Source organism: Jaculus jaculus, chromosome 17 (assembly GCF_020740685.1).
Source record: "Jaculus jaculus isolate mJacJac1 chromosome 17, mJacJac1.mat.Y.cur, whole genome shotgun sequence".
Classification (NCBI taxonomy): Eukaryota; Metazoa; Chordata; class Mammalia; order Rodentia; family Dipodidae; genus Jaculus; species Jaculus jaculus.
In genome coordinates this window covers 27206165-27223388 of record NC_059118.1, presented here as the reverse complement: position 1 = coordinate 27223388, position 17224 = coordinate 27206165, and the positions used below count along the sequence as shown (strand labels likewise).

The window sequence follows — 17224 nt, the reverse complement described above, 5'->3', positions numbered from 1 at the left end:
AGTAGCAGTTAATTTTTGCCATGTAATAAAGTAATAATGCACCTTAAATATACTTCCATAAAAATAGATTTATTGCTGGGCGTGGTGGTGCACGCCTTTAATCCCAGCACTTGGGAGGCAGAGGTAGGAGGATCACCATGAGTTCAAGGCCACCCTGAGACTACAGAGTTAATTCCAGGTCAGCCTGGACCAGAGTGAGACCCTACCTCGAAAAACCAAAAAAAAAAAAAAAAAAAAAGATTTATTTATTTCAGTAGTTTATGTTACTCTTAAAATTCTGTTTTATGTCATTTGTTAATGTTTTATCTGTGTGACATTTTAGATTTATAAATTAGCACATGACAGTCCTTTTACCATTTCACTTTATTTCTAGGTGCTAACAGCCAAAGAAAGGAAAACTCAAATTGATGATAGAAACAAATTGACTGAGCATTTTATTATCACACTTCCTATGTTACTATCAAAGGTATGTGCCATTTTTGGTTTTATGATAATATGCCACGTAACTGCCTCTGTGTACTGTAACTTACTGCTTTTTTCCTTGCTACTTCTAGTATTCTGCGGATGCAGAGAAAGTAGCAAACCTGCTACAAATTCCACAGTATTTTGATCTTGAAATCTACAGCACAGGTAGAATGGAAAAGGTAAGACACTAAATTGACATTCTGCCATTAAAGTTGCTCTGTTAACCAAATTTTATTTTCATGTAATCATACAGGCTTGATAAGCTAATTTTGATTTTTCATCATTAATCTAAATATCACTGCTTTTTTTTTTCTTCCTCAGCATCTGGATGCTTTATTAAAACAGATTAAATTTGTCGTGGAGAAACATGTAGAATCAGATGTTCTTGAAGCATGTAGTAAAACCTACAGCATCTTATGCAGTGAAGAGTACACCATCCAGAACAGAGTTGATATCGCTCGTAGCCAGCTGATTGATGAGTTTGTAGATCGATTCAATCATTCTGTGGAAGACCTGTTGCAAGAGGTCCGTTCTAAAGTTAATGAATGCATATAATAATTACGGCTAATAATAACTCACAATATACTAGCGTATAGATCATTGCCATTTTAAAATAAAATCTAGAAAATTCTCTACCCCTTTTGGAACTTAGCAGCATTATTACAGTGGTATATCCTATAAAGACCAACTTTAGTTATAATTTGCTTTGTATATTTAGTTCTTTTTCTTCTTTGAGAAGTCTCAATAAGAATTGTTCTTTCTTATATCATTTTGTTTCCTATTTCTGGGACTCAACTTGCATTTTTAAATTACCAAATTATTATAATGTGCTGATGAATAGAATTTGCAAATTATGTGCTCTTGTAAGAGATGTTTGCTCAACAGTGGTATGCTAGCACAAGGAAAAGCAGGAAGCTTTTCCATCTGGTTATTTTTCTAATTGTTTCTGAAATTCCTCTTTTTTTTTTTTTTTTTTTTTTTTTGGCCCTCCCGTCCCAGTCTATGGAATACAGTCTGAAATTATTGTGGCTTATGCTTGGCACTCCTGCCAAGCTTATTTTTCAAAGAATTTTTTTGCTATATTTGAACTTTTTTTTTTTTTCATACATGCCATGATGTTTCACTGTGACTTTTTTTTTTTTTAAAGCTGCAGAAGTAACTAGTACACAACAAAATATTCATTACATTATTTCCAGGGATAGGACTAGCATAATGGTAACTGGGGTATGCATGCATAATGTCCCTTGTTCAGTCCCCAGCACTGTCCCCAGAAAAGAAAGGAAGGAAGGCAGGAAAGGGTGAGGGGGGGACTTATTTATAGTTACATTATAGTTGAATGAAGTTATAAGAATGAAATACTTGCTTTTTAAATTACAGGGTGAAGAAGCAGATGACGACGATATTTACAATGTTCTTTCCACCTTAAAGCGGCTAACTTCATTCCATAAGTAAGTCATAGTATTTAGTATAGGTTTAATAACATAAATTTGTCTCATTGTAATGTTTGACATGTTTAAAACAAAGCGAATTTTGGGAGAAATATTGAGATATTGCCATTATTTTATTATTCAAACCTTCTGCAACTACATTGTTACTTTTTAATTAACGAAGGTATGAGTTTTTTATGAATGTAATGAATGGACTATAAAAGTTTAAATCAATCCATGTTGTGGAACAAATGGATAAGCTTATTGAATTTCATAGATAATTTTAAACTGATGGCTTTTAGAAATCTTGCTAAGACATAAGATTGGTGGAGAGTTAACTTGGTCAAATGGTACAGAATTTTAGTTAGATAGAAATAAATTCAAGAACTCTACCACACAAAATAGTGATTGTAATAATAACAGTGTGTTGTGTTTAAAATTTCTGAGAGTAGATGTTAAATATTATCACAAAATAAAAAATTCATAAGGGGCTGGAGAGATGGCTCAGTGGTTAAAAGTACTTGCCTGCAAAGCCTGACAGTCTGCGTTTGATTCCCCAGTAGCCACATAACGCCCAGTGTACCCATTCTCTTCCTCCCCTCCCCATTGAAAATAAATAAATATTTAAAAGATCATAAATATGAGATGAAGCTAGACATGGTGGCACACACCCTTAATCTCAGCACTCAAGTAGCTGAGATAGAAGAATTGCTGTGATTTTGATACCAACCTAGGTTAAGAGTGAGTTCCAGGTCATCTTGAGCTAAAGTAAGACCCTACCTCAAAAAAATAGTAAATATGTGAGGCAGGATATATGTTAACTAATTGTAGTTAGCCATCCCACAATCGTGACATTCTGTAAAACAACATGTGCATGGTACATTTGAACACATTCTTTTCAACTTAATGAAAAAGGGAAAAAAAGTTAAGATTGTTATTGATTTCTTTAGCTATTTCACAGTATGTATTTCAAAATAATATATACATGCTATAAGAAAATGAAATTAAATTTTCTTCCAATCAGGAATAAAGTTAATATATGTTTGTTTGTTGTAGTGCTCATGATCTCACAAAATGGGATCTATTTGGTAATTGCTACAGATTATTGAAGACTGGAATTGAACATGGAGCTATGCCAGAACAGGTAGGAATTTATTAATACTCTGCATTGCATTTTAGAAAGCTAAACTTCTCTGAAATCTTTTGTTTTTTTTTTTGTAGAAAGTAGTTGATAAATCATTAATGCAACTGCCTCCTTTGTTAAACTAAGTATAGTGACCCATTCTTATAATTCCAGTACGTGAAAGGCTGAGGCAGGCAAATATCCATAATTTCTTTATTTTTTAAAACTTTTCTGTTGTTTATTTTTACTTATTTGAGAGTGACAGAGAGAGAGAGAAAGAGGCAGATGTAGAGAGAGAATGGGCATGCCAGGGCCTCCAGCCACTACAAACCGAACTTCAGATGCGTGCGCCCCCTTGTGCATCTGGCTAACGTGGGTCCTGGAGAATTGAGCCTTCAAGCAGGGTCCTCAGGCTTCACAGGCAAGCGTTTAACCACTAAGCTATCTCTCCAACCCAAATATCCATAATTTAAAGATGAGCCTGATCTCCATAGTGAGTTTAGGATAGCTTAGATTACTGAGTGAGACCCTGTCATTATTGCTTTTCTTGGAAAAAATATTACTATGATAGCAATTTTAAGGCTTTTAGTTCATTATGTAAAGGAACTGTGGCTATTCTAAGTACCTTTTTAGGTATTAAGGTTGTCAGACTTTACGCACAGCTTCATTTTTGTAGTAAAACCATAGTTTGATGGCCTTCTTCTTTTTCTTTCTTTCTTTTTTTTTTTGAGGCAGGCCCAACAGACTGACCTTTTTTATGAGAGGGAGAGAATTGGCATACCAGGGCCTCCAGCCACTGTAATCAAATTCCAGATGCATGTGCCACTTTGCGTACACGTGCAACCTTGTGCTTGCATCACCTTGTGCTTCTGGCTTACATGGGATCTGGGGAGTCAAACATGGGTCCTTAGGCTTTGCATGTTTAACAACTTTTGTATGCACACGCAAGTTGGAGTGCAAAGGATAAGAACTCAAGAAAGTTTGCCTTATTAATGACACTTGAGTGGAATAATTAGCTTATAATTTATGAAAAAGGAAACATGAATTTTGTACACTCCCAGGCACTCATGAGACCCAAATTGGAACTTCTTGTTTAGGTGATATTAAGGATTATGTCATTATTTTTATTTGGCACTGTGAAATATGTAAATGATACTTTATTGCTCTAATATGATAAGAATTTCAGGAGAACGAAATAATAATGTCATATTAAAAATAGGTCACAAAAACTGGTGTGACACCTACTATTACAGCAACTTGAGAGTTTGAGATAGGAGGATCCTTGAGCCCAGAAGTTCAAAGCCACCTGCCTGGGCAAACATAGAAAGACCTCATCTAAAAAAAAAAAAAGAATTCATTTTTTTTTAATCTCACTCTTAGTAAACTTAATGTACCTGATGAGATGGCTTTTTTAAAACTTAGTGACAACTCTCATACATAGAGACAATACAGTATGATTATAATCCCCACCACTCTCCTCCCTTTTCCCTTGTGTAGGTAGTGTCAGCCGTTGTGAGGCTATGAATACCATGCCTGGGAGACAGTATTGCAAAGTAGTCTTCCCCTTCCTGTCCTCTTCTACAATGGTTCCTGAGCTTTGGAGAATGTGATAGAGATGTCTCACCTAGTGCTGAATACTCCACTGTCATATCTTCTCAGCACTTTGGTGAGATTTATGTCATCTTAGTGGTCACCACCATCTGAAAAGAAAAGTTCTTAACCAAAAGTGAGATTAGCATTAATATATGAGCATAAAGATAAGTATTTAGAGAGTAGTTTGAAGAAGTTTAAGGTATGACTACTAGATTGTGATTTTGTGTGTGTTAGCAGCTCATAGAAGCATCTTTTAAAATACCTAGTATTGGAAACACAAAAATTCCATACTTAAACTAATTTTTTTTTGTTTGTTTTTGTTTTTCAAGGTAGGGTCTCACTGTAGCCAGGCTGATCTGGAACTCACTATATATAGTTTCAAGGTAGCCTTAAACTCTTGGTGATGCTCCCACCTCTGCCTCCCAAGTGCTGGAATTAAAGGTGTGTGCCACCATGCCCAGCTGCTAAACTGGTTCTTTTATTTATTTATTTTTTTTGTTTATTTTTATTTATTTATTTGAGAGCTACAGACAGAGGGAAATTGAGAGAGAGAATGTGGGCATGCCAGGGCCAGCCACTGCAAATGAACTCTAGACTCATGCACCCCCTTGTACATCTGGCTAACATGGGTCTTGGGGAATTGAGCCTCAAACTGGGGTCCTTAGGCTTCACAGGCAAGCACTTAATCACTAAGCCATCTCTCCAGCCCTAAACTGATTTTTTTAATTGAACATGCAAGCTCGCTTTTTCAGGTTCCAACTGTGTGCTTTTATTAGACTCTAGAGAAAATAATCTTTTAGAGCAAGGATATCATAAAACTAACAAAATATTTATTATTATTAATCTCTAATTATGCTTAATGTTTTCCAAATACTTTAAAACTTAGTCTCTAACTATTTGGGGGGACTGTATTGATCATGTGCTTGACTATTTGTTTTCCATGGTAACCAGTGCAGCTATACATTTTTTAGCCTTGCTCTTCGTGGTTAGTAGTGTGCTGGATGAGGGAGTTCTCTTAGTAATCTTATTTCTTTTTTTTTTTTTTTTAATTTTTATTAACATTTTTCATGATTATAAAATATATCCCATGGTAATTCCCTCCCTCCCCACACCCACACTTTCCCGTTTGAAATTCCATTCTCCATCATATTACCTCCCCATTACAATCATCGTAATTACATATATACAATATCAACCTATTAAGTATCCTCCTCCCTTCCTTTCTCCACCCTTTATGTCTCCTTTTCAACTTACTGGCCTCTGCTACTAAGTATTTTCATTCTCATGCAGAAGCCCAGTCATCTGTAGCTAGGATCCACATATGAGAGAGAACATGTGGTGCTTGGCTTTCTGGGCCTGGGTTACCTCACTTAGTATAATACTTTCCAGGTCCATCCATTTTTCTGCAAATTTCATAACTTCATTTTTCCTTACCGCTGAGTAGAACTCCATTGTATAAATGTACCACATCTTCATTATCCACTCATCTGTTGAGGGACATCTAGGCTGGTTCCATTTCCCAGCTATTATAAATTGAGCAGCAATAAACATGGTTGAGCATGTACTTCTAAGGAAATGAGATGAGTCCTTTGGATATATGCCTAGGAGCGCTATAGCTGGGTCATATGGTAAATCAATCTCTAGCTGTTTTAGGAACCTCCACACTGTTTTCCACAATGGCTGGACCAGATTGCATTCCCACCAGCAGTGAAGAAGGGTTCCTTTTTTTCCACATCCCCGCCAACATTTATGATCATTTGTTTTCATGATGGTGGCCAATCTGACAGGAATGAGATGGAATCTCAATGTAGTTTTAATCTGCATTTCCCTGATGACTAGTGACGTAGAACATTTTTTTAGATGCTTATATGCCATTCGTATTTCTTCCTTTGAGAACTCTCTATTTAGCTCCATAGCCCATTTTTTGATTGGCTTGTTTGATTCCTTATTATTTAACTTTTTGAGTTCTTTGTATATCCTAGATATTAATCCTCTATCAGATATATAGCTGGCGAAGATTTTTTTCCCATTCTGTAGGTTGCCTCTTTGCTTTTTTCACTGTGTCCTTTGCGGTGCAAAATCTTTGTAATTTCATTAGGTCCCAGTGGTTAATCTGTGGTTTTATTGCCTGAGCAATTGGGGTTGTATTCAGAAAGTCTTTGCCAAGACCAATATGTTGAAGGGTTTCCCCTACTTTTTCCTCTAGCAGTTTCAAAGTTTCCGGTCTGATGCTAAGGTCTTTAATCCATTTGGACTTAATTCTTGTGCATGGCGAGAGAGAAGAATCTATTTTCATCCTTCTGCAGATATTTATCCAGTTTTCAAAACACCATTTGCTGAAGAGGCTGTCTCTTCTCCAATGAGAATTTTTGGCATTTTTATCGAATATCAGGTGGCTATAGCTACTTGGGCTTACATCTGGGTCCTCTATTCTGTTCCACTGATCTACATGTCTGTTTTTGTGCCAGTACCATGCTGTTTTTGTTACTATGGCTCTGTAGTATAGGTTAAAATCAGGTATGGTGATAACACCAGCCTCTTTTTTGTTGCTCAGTATTATTTTAGATATTCGAGGTTTTTTGTGATTCCAAATGAATTTTTGGATTGTTTTTTCTATTTCCATGAAGAAAGCCTTTGGAATTTTGATAGGGATTGCATTAAATGTGTAGATTGCTTTAGGTAAGATTGCCATTTTCACAATATTGATTCTTCCAATCCAGGAGCAAGGGATGTTTCTCCACTTTCTAGTGTCTTCTGCAATTTCTCGCTTGAGTGTTTTAAAGTTCTCATTGTAGAGATTCTTTACTTCCTTGGTTAGGTTTATTCCAAGGTATTTTATTTTTTTTTTGATACAATTTTGAATGGGAGTGATTCTCTGATTTCATCCTCTGTGTGTTTGTTGTTAGCATATATGAAGGCTACTGATTTCTGTGTATTTATTTTGTATCCTGCTACATTGCTGTAGGTTTTGATCAGCTCTAACAGCTTGCTAGTAGAGTCTCTAGGGTCCTTTATGTATAGAATCATGTCATCTGCAAATAATGATAACTTGATTTCTTCCTTTCCAATTTGTATCCCTTTTATGTGTGTCTCTTGCTTTATTGCTATGGCTAAGACTTCCAAAACTATATTAAATAGAAGTGGGGACAGTGGACACCCTTGTCTTGTTCCTGATTTTAGTGGAAAAGCTTCCAGTTTTTCCCCATTTAGTAATATGTTGGCTGTAGGCTTGTCATAAATAGCCTTTATTATATTGAGATATGTTCCTTCTATTCCCAGTCTCTGTAGGACTTTTATCATGAAGGGATGTTGGATTTTGTCAAATGCTTTCTCTGCGTCTAATGAGATGATCATGTGATTTTTGTCCTTCAACCCGTTTATGTAATGTATTACATTTATAGATTTGCGTATGTTGAACCATCCCTGCATCTCTGGGATAAAGCCTACTTGGTCAGGGTGAATGATCTTTTTGATATACTCTTGTATTCTGTTTGCCAATATTTTGTTGAGAATTTTTGCATCTATGTTCATGAGGGAGATTGGTCTGTAATTTTCTTTTTTTGTTCTATCTTTGCTTGGTTTTGGTATCAGGGTGATGCTGGCCTCATAGAAGGAGTTTGGTAGAATTCCTTCTTTTTCTATTTCCTGGAAAAGCTTAAGAAGCAATGGTGTTAGCTCTTCCTTAAAAGTCTGGTAAAATTCAGCAGTGAATCCCTCCGGGCCTGGGCTTTTTTTAGTTGGGAGATTATTGATAACTGTTAGGATCTCCATGTTTGTTATAGGTCTATTTAAGTGATTAATCTCATTTTGATTTGATTTAGGTAGGTCATATAGATCAAGGAAATCATCCATTTCTTTCAGATTTTCATACTTTGTGGAGTATATGCTTTTGTAGTATGTCCCTATGATTTTTTGAATTTCTCTGGAATCTGTTGTGATGTTGCCTTGTTCATCTCTGATTTTATTAATTTGTGTCTCTTCTCTCTTTCTTTTGGTCAGATTTGCTAAGGGTTTATCAATCTTGTTTATCCTTTCAAAGAACCAACTCTTTGTTTCATTAATTCTTTGGATTGTTCTTTTTGTTTCTATTTCATTAATTTCTGCCCTAATCTTTATTATTTCTTCCCGTCTACTAATTTTTGGTTTGCCTTGTTCTTCTTTTTCCAAGACTTTAAGGCGAAGCATTAGGTCGTTTACTTGCGACCTTTCTAATTTCTTAATATAGGCACTTAAGGCTATAAATTTACCTCTTAGAACTGCCTTCATTGTGTCCCAGAGATTTTGGTATGTTGTGTTCTCATTATCATTTGACTCTATAAATTTTTTGATTTCCTTTTTGATTTCTTCATTGACCCACTCATCATTTAGTAGTGTATTGTTTAGTTTCCATGATTTTGTGTATGCTCTATAGCCTTTCTTGCTACTGATTTGTAGTTTAATTCCATTGTGGTCAGATAGAATGCAAGGAATTATTTCAATTTTCCTGAATTTGTTAAGATTTGCTTTATGTCCTAATATATGGTCTATTTTAGAGAATGTTCCATGTGCTGCTGAAAAGAATGTATATTCTGCAGCCTTTGGATGAAATGTCCTGTATATATCTGTTAGGTCCATTCCTTCTATGACCTCATTTAGTCCAGATGCCTCTCTGTTTATTCTTTCCCTGGATGACCTGTCAATTGATGAGAGTGGGGTGTTAAAGTCACCCACCACCACTGTGTTTGGTGTTATCTGTGACCTTAGTTCTAATAGTGTTTGTTTGACGAATTTGGGAGCCCCCATGTTAGGTGCATATATGTTTAGGATTGTAATGTCCTCCTGTTGGAGTGTGCCCTTAATCAATATAAAGTGACCTTCCTTATCTTTCTTGACTAACGTCGGACTAAAGTCTACCCTGTCTGATATTAGGATAGCAACCCCTGCTTGTTTTCTAGGCCCATTTGCTTGAAACACCGTCTTCCAACCTTTCACCCTAAGATAGTGTCTATCCTTTGTAGAAAGGTGAGTTTCTTGGAGACAACAAATTGTAGGATCCTGCTTTTTAACCCAGTCTGCAAATCTATGTCTTTTCGTTGGGGCATTGAGACCGTTGATATTAAGAGATATTATTGAAAGGTGTGTATTTATGTTTGCCATTTGTGTGTGTGTGTGTGTGTGTTACTAGTTCTACCTGTGCTCTCTTCTGTTAACTGGTATTTGAGTATAGCTTGTTTTTTCTAGGTTCCTTATATGTGTGCTTTTCCTTTTGTTCAGCATGGAGGATTCTATCAAGTATTTTCTGTAGAGCTGGTTTTGTCTTCAAATACTCCTTTAACCTGCTTTTGTCATGGAATGTCTTTATTTCTCCATCTATTTGAATGGATAACTTTGCAGGATAAAGTAACCTTGGTTGACAGTTGTTATCTTTCAGAACTTGGAATATATCCCTCCAAGCCCTTCTGGCTTTAAAAGTTTGTGTTGAATAATCTGCTGTAATCCTGATGGGCTTGCTTTTGTAGGTAAAGTAATCTTATTTCTTGCAATGCCAAAGATGCTTTAAATGTTACTGCTTTAGAATATGTGAAAGTCCAAAAAAAATAATATTTATTTATTGTAAGAGAGAGACAATGAGAGAGAGAAAAAGAGGGAGAGAATGGGTGTGCCAGGGCCTCTAGCCACTTCAAACAAATTCCAGATGCATGCACCCCCCTTGTGCATCTGGCTTGCTTGGGCACTGGGGAATCAAACCTGAGTCCTTTGTCTTTTCAGGCATATACCTTAACCACTAAGCCATCCCTCCAGCCCAAAAGACCAAAATTTAAAAGAACTTACCTAGTCTCATAACTTTTTTAAGTTGTAGAAATATTCTAAAATTAGAAAAACAAATACTTTCTCTACCACCTTCAAAAAAATATCAGTTTTCACATTTGCATACTTGTAAATTCTGTATTTATTGTGTATACTATTGAATATTCAAGAATATTAAAAGTATTCTTCTTACCAATCGTACCTAATCCAGAAAGCGATGGAGTATTTAGTTGGTTGTCTCCATTAAGCTGGAACCTTGTGTTTCATGGCATTGACATTTTGAAGAGTACAAACTAGTTCTTTTATATAATCTTCTCAATTCATTTTGTATGATGTGTGACATACATGGATTTGGATTACAGATTCATAGCAGGAATGAACAAAAGTGATATTCTGTCCTCAGTACCTTACATCAAGACCACAGGGAGGTAAATAAGATCAAAGTACATTATATCCATGTATGAAAATATCATAATAAAACCCATTATTTTATACAGTAAATACACACTAACAAAAAAAGGAAGGGGAGGAAAGAAGTACATGATGTCAACATGTTCACTCCTAAAATTATTCCTGTGTTCACTTGATTACAGTGGAGTCTATCAAGTTGTTCCTATGTAGTTACCATTGTCTTTTTTAATTCAAAGATTAGATAATCTGTAGGAAAATTCTTTGAAACTACATAAATACTGCTATTTCTTTTTTTTTTAATTTTTTTTTTGTTTATTTTTATTTATTTATTTGAGAGCGGCAGAGAGAAAGAGGCAGAGAGAGAATGAATGGGCACACCAGGGCTTCCAGCCACTGCAAACAAACTCCAGATGCGTGCGCCCCCTTGTGCATCTGGCTAACGTGGGTCCTGGGGAATCGAGCCTTGAACTGGGATCCTTAGGCTTCACAGGCAAGCACTTAACCGCTAAGCCATCTCTCCAGCCCTGCTATTTCTTTTTTTTTTTTTTTTAATTTTTATTTATTTATTTGAGAGCGACAGACACAGAGAGAAAGACAGATAGAGGGAGAGAGAGAGAGAATGGGCGCGCCAGGGCTTCCAGCCTCTGCAAACGAACTCCAGACGCGTGCACCCCCTTGTGCATCTGGCTAACGTGGGACCTGGGGAACCGAGCCTCGAACCGGCGTCTTTAGGCTTCACAGGCAAGCGCTTAACCGCTATGCCATCTCTCCAGCCCCCTGCTATTTCTTAACAAAGTTTATTGTAATACTTTTATATCCACTTGTAATTCTTGCCTGTCATAATAGTAGAATAATTTCTCTACTGATGACTTTCTAACTCATTTATTTGTTCACTCATTTTTATTTTAAATTATTTTTTAACTTAGTACAGACTCATAGATTCCAGTTTTACTCAAATCATTACAACTCAGTACTTTGGGCATTTATATTGCTGCTCATATTTTGCACATTTGTCTAGGGCAAGCACCTGTGCACTTGTAGTAAGAATATGCTGTAGGATGTACTTAAGCCTTTTCCTGTACTAGTGGATTTTTAACATATAAAAAGTATTAAAAGTTATTCCAGTTTATAACAGTAAACATTTGCTTTGAAGAAACCATGTGTCTTAATTTATTATAGTCTCTCCTCACAGACTTTTTTAATAAAATTAAAGCAAAATATGTTTAAAATTAACCCTATTCTATTTTGATTTTTACTTATTTCTTATTGGTATAGGTTTAAGTTTTAAATCTCATCCTTTTTTTTTTAGTTTTTTGAGGTAGGGTCTCACTCTGGTCCAGGCTGACCTGGAATTAACTCGGTAGTCTCAGGGTGGCCTTGAACTCACGGTGATCCTCCTACCTCTGCCTCCAGAGTGCTGGGATTAAAGGCGTGTGCCACCACACCCGGCTTAAATCTCATCTTAAATAACATCTGAAAAAAATAAAATATTTAAATTCTGCTAAATTGTATCATTTTCAGAATTCCAAGCAGTCCCTAAAAATTGAAAATTGGTAAAGAACATCTGTAATATTTTTGTAAATATTATTTACAATGGAACAAAATAGTATAATTAAACACATTTTTATGAGAGAGAGAGAATTGGCGTGCCAGGGCCTCTGACCACTGTAGTTTAACTCCAGACGTGTGTGTACCTTCCACATGTATTGACTTGTATGTCTGGCCTACATGGAATCTGGGGAGTCAAACATGTATCCTTAGTCTTTGCAGGAAAGCTTCTCAATTGTTAAGCCATCTCTTCAGCCCCAAAAACATTAAAAATAAAAAAAGAAAGAAAGAAATCTTATATCATTTGCAACTAACTTTGGAGCCATCTAAGCATTTGTAAAATTTTTATTTTTACTTACACTGTACCAGGCATATAATTTAAGTCTTTGCATATATTTAAGTCTTATGACATCTGTATAGAATATTATATAGATATTTTTATTTTCTGATGATAAGCTAAAATAGATATCAAATAATTTTTTATTCATTTATTTATAACAGAAAGAGGGAGGGAGAGAGGATGGGTGCACAAGAGCCTCTAGCCACTGCAAACGAAGTGCAGACGCATGTGCATCTGGCTTACGTGGGCTCTGGGGAGTTGAATCTAGTTCCTTAGGCTTCACAGGCAAATGCCTTAACCGCTAAACCATCTCTCCAGCCCTCAAGTAATTTGTCACCTTGCTATGACATACCTACTAAAAATAAGCTTTTAAAAATTTTTTTTGTTTATTTTTATTTATCTATTTGAGAGCAACAGAGAGAAGGAGGCAGAGAAAGAGAGAGAGAGAGAGAGAATGGGCAAGCCAGGGCTTCCAGCCACTGCAAACAAACTCCAGACGCGTGTGCCCCCCTTGTGCATCTGGCTCTCATGGGTCCTGGGGAATTGAGCCTCGAACTGGGGTCCTTAGGCTTAATAGGCAAGCGCTTAACTGCTAAGACATCTCTCCAGCCCCAAAATAAAATTTTAAATTCTTTTCCTTCTCTTTGCTTTTCTGGCTACTAATATACTTCTAGCATTTATGGTAGCTCAGGTTATGCTTCCACTATTTCCCACCCCTTCTTTTCTCACACCCATTCCTTGTGATGCTTGTTGTATGTCAAATTTCTTTTTGTATGATCTTTTTTTCCAAATATCTTTTGAACTGTTTCAATAGGAACTGCGGGGAAGATTAGATGCTGTTACTTAATCCATCATCATGAACTGGAAATGACATTATTCAGACTGAATATATTATAGGGGTTAAATTTAACTTAATCCAGGTTATTGTTTTTGGATAGATTATGGCCATATGTTGGTAAGAGTCATGCTTGCCTAGAGGAGTGCACATTTAGGGAAACTCCCTGTAAGCTAGCAGGCCAGTTGGCCTGAGGAATTCAGCAATAAATGAGAGACCTGCCTCAAATTAAGGTAGAAGGCAAGGATCAACGCCTGAAGCTGTTCTCTGCCATCAACATGTATGCCCACATGTGACCACACACACCAAGCTAATAAAGTCTAGCTTGCTGGCACATGGCTGTTGACTCCAGCCCTTGGAAGCTGTAAGATGAAGTAGTTCAAGGCCACCTTGGAGTACATGAAACCGTGTCTCAAAAAAATAGTTAACGAGGTCTAAGGAGTTAGCTGGGGTAGAGTGCATGGTCAGCATGCTGAAGGTCTTGCGTATAGTCCCTAGTACAACCAATAATTAAATAAACCTGGATTCTTTCTTTTTTTAAGATTTATTTTTACTTATTTATTAGAGGCAGAGAGAGGAAGAAAGAGAGGGAGAATGGGTGCACCAGAGCCTCTGGCCACTTCAGATGCTTGTGCCACTATTTGCATCTGGCTACATAGGACCTGGAGAATTGAACCTGGGTCCTTAGGCTTCACAAGTATGGGCCTTAACCACTAAGCCATCTCTCCAGCCCCTTGGGTTCTTTAAATAAAGAAAAAAGAACAATAATGAACAGGGGCCAAAGAGATTGCTCAGTGGTAAGAGAGCTTACTTGAGCAAAGGACCTGGGTTCAATGCCCAGTATCCACATGAACAGCTAGGCATCGCCTTAAATGCCTATATCCTCAGTACTGAGGGTCATAGAGACCAGATCACTGGGGCTTGGTGGACAGGCAGTCTAACTGAAAAATGTAAGCCCCAGGTTCAGTGAGAGACCCAGTCTAAAGAAATAAAATGATAGAGCAATAGCCATAGACGTTCACTGTCTTTCTCTGGCCCCTACATGCATGCATATGGATTGCATGCATCTGCATACATATGTACTACATACATACCAAAAATATTTAATAATCTGTATTTGGCCATTATGCATTTAAAAAAAAAACTTGGATCATCTCAGTCTTCTAGCAGAGACCTGTGCATTTCCTGGCACTTTAAAAATAGTATCCTGCCAGCTATAGCATTCTTAGGCATATATCCGAAGGAATCATCTCATTTCCTTAGAAGTACATGCTCAACTATGTTTATTGCTGCTCAATTTATAATAGCTGGGAAATGGAACCAGCCTAGATGTCCCTCAACTGATGAGTGGATAATGAAGATGTGGCACATTTATACAATGGAGTTTTACTGAGCGATAAAGAAAAATGAAGTTATGAAATTTGCAAAAAAATGGATGGACCTGAAAAGTATTATACTAAGTGAGGTAACCCAGGCCCAGAAAGCCACATGTTCTCTCTCATATGTGGATCCTAGCTACAGATGATTGGGCTTCTGTGTGAGAATAAAAATACTTAGTAGCAGAGGCCAGTAAGTTAAAAAGGAGACATAAAGGGAAGAGAAAGGAAGGGAGGAGGGTACTGAATAGGTTGATATTGTATATATGTAAGTACAATGATTGAGATGGGGAGGTAATATGATGGAGAATGGAATTTCAAAGGGGAAAGTGGGGGGTGAGGGAGGGAATTACCATGGGATTTTTTTTATAATCATGGAAAATGCTAATAAAAATTTTAAAAACTAGAAAAATTAAAAGAAATAGTATCCTGATTTCCTTGTCATAATAAAATGACCTTTTTTTTTTTTTTTTTTTTTTTGGAGACAAGTAGGGTCTCACTCTGGTCCAGACAGACCTGGAATTAACTCTGTAGTCTCAGGGTGGCCTCAAACTCATGGTGATCCTCCTACCTCAGCCTCCCAAGTGCTGGGATTAAAGGCGTGTGCCACCATGCCCAGCTAAAATGATCATTTTATTGTGCAAAGAGGTATTCTTTTGAAAGTAAACAAGGATACTATTCATCATTACTCTGAAACATAACCATAAACAGGATGCTTGTTCATCAATTATAAAGTTGTCTCTGATCTGGTTTCTACTCATTCAACTTCATTTTATGCTTATCCTTATGCTATACCAGCCTGTTTATAATTTATCAATAAAGCAATGTTTTAATATTTATTTAGAGAGAGAGAAAGAGAACAGGTACCACCAAGGCCTCCTGCCACTGCAAACAAACTCCAAATGCATATACCATTTTGTGCATCTAGCTTTAAGGGGATACTGGGAATCAAACCTGAGCCATCAGGCTTTGCAAGCAAGCACCTTTAAAAACTGAGCCAACCATCCAGTCAAAGAATCTGTTTTTGAGGTTTCCATGTTTTGTACATTGTTGCAATAACAAACCATATATTTTAATTTCCAAATTTAATCTAGAGGCTTTAGAGCATAGATGTGGTCAAGCATGTCTTTAGCATGCACGACTCAGGATGGATGATTGGGTGAAGCAAGGAAACTTTAGTGCATGCTTACTTCTCTAGAAAGTTTTTCTTGGGCTGGAGAGATGGCTTAGCAGTTCAGGTGCTTACCTACAAAGCCAAAGGACCTCAGTTCGATTCCCCAGGACCCATATAAGCCAGATGCACAAGGTGGCGCATGCATCAGGAGTTCATTTGCAGTGTCTGGAAGCCCTGGTGCGCCCATTCTCTCTCACTCTTTCTCTCTCTATCTCTCTCTACCTCTTTCCCTCTCTCAAATAAATAAAAATAAAATATTTAGAAAGTTTTTCTTAAACATTATTGTTTGTTTCTGGCCAACCTGTTTTTGCTTGATCTTTTATGTGTATACTTTGTCAGGCCAATTATTAAGTTATAATAGTTGACACTTCTTTGTCTATATATCATTTGGGTATTTTTTAAATGGTTGCTATTTCGTATTTTTATAAATTTGTACATCAGATTACTGTTTAAATACTTTTAAGAAGTACCTCTCAGCCAGGTATGGTGGCGTATACCTTTAATCCCAGCACTCACAAGGCAGGAGTAGGAGTATTGCCGTGAGTTCAAGGGACTACATAATGAATTCCAGGTCAGCCTGAGCTAGAGTGAGACCCTACCTCAAAAAAAAAAAAAAAAAATTTCTAAAGTGCCTCTCTTTATATTTTGCTTTTTGTTGTGTTTGTTGATTTAAACTTTTAAACTTATAAATAAACCTAAAAATTATACATATTAATGAGGTAACATGATGGTTCAATACAAATATATAGTCATTCATATTCAGATTATGTTAAATTTATGTCTGATTCTTGGGCTAAAAAATACCAGTATGAAAGCTGAGCTTGGTGACACACGCCTTTAATCCCAGCACTTGGGAGGCAGAGGTAGGAGGATTGCTGTGGATTCAAGGCTACCCTGAGACTACATAGTGAATTTCAGGTCAGCCTGAGCTAGATGAGACCCTACCATCAAATTCTTTTTAGTCCTTACTCTATATTAATGTTCTTAATTTTATGCCACTTGCCATAATACTTTATGTAAGGATTTTATTTACAAGTTATATTAATATGCATGTCTGTTTTGATATAAATAAAATTATCAGTTTTCTATTTTTCTTTCGACTTATACTTAGTAAGCCTTTCCATTGCATCTCCAAATCAGTTAAA

General features: G+C 36.5%; 1 protein-coding gene across 1 annotated transcript in view; it reads left to right on the top strand.

Moving 5' to 3' along the window:
• Stag1 (stromal antigen 1) overlaps positions 1-17224 on the top strand; it is a 476250-nt gene that overhangs the window by 388692 nt on the left and 70334 nt on the right. The window contains exons 17-21 of the mRNA XM_004664349.2: positions 374-466; positions 555-644; positions 787-990; positions 1843-1913; positions 2949-3036. Coding sequence (XP_004664406.1) covers positions 374-466; positions 555-644; positions 787-990; positions 1843-1913; positions 2949-3036 — 546 coding nt within the window. The remainder of the gene's footprint in view (positions 1-373; positions 467-554; positions 645-786; positions 991-1842; positions 1914-2948; positions 3037-17224) is intronic.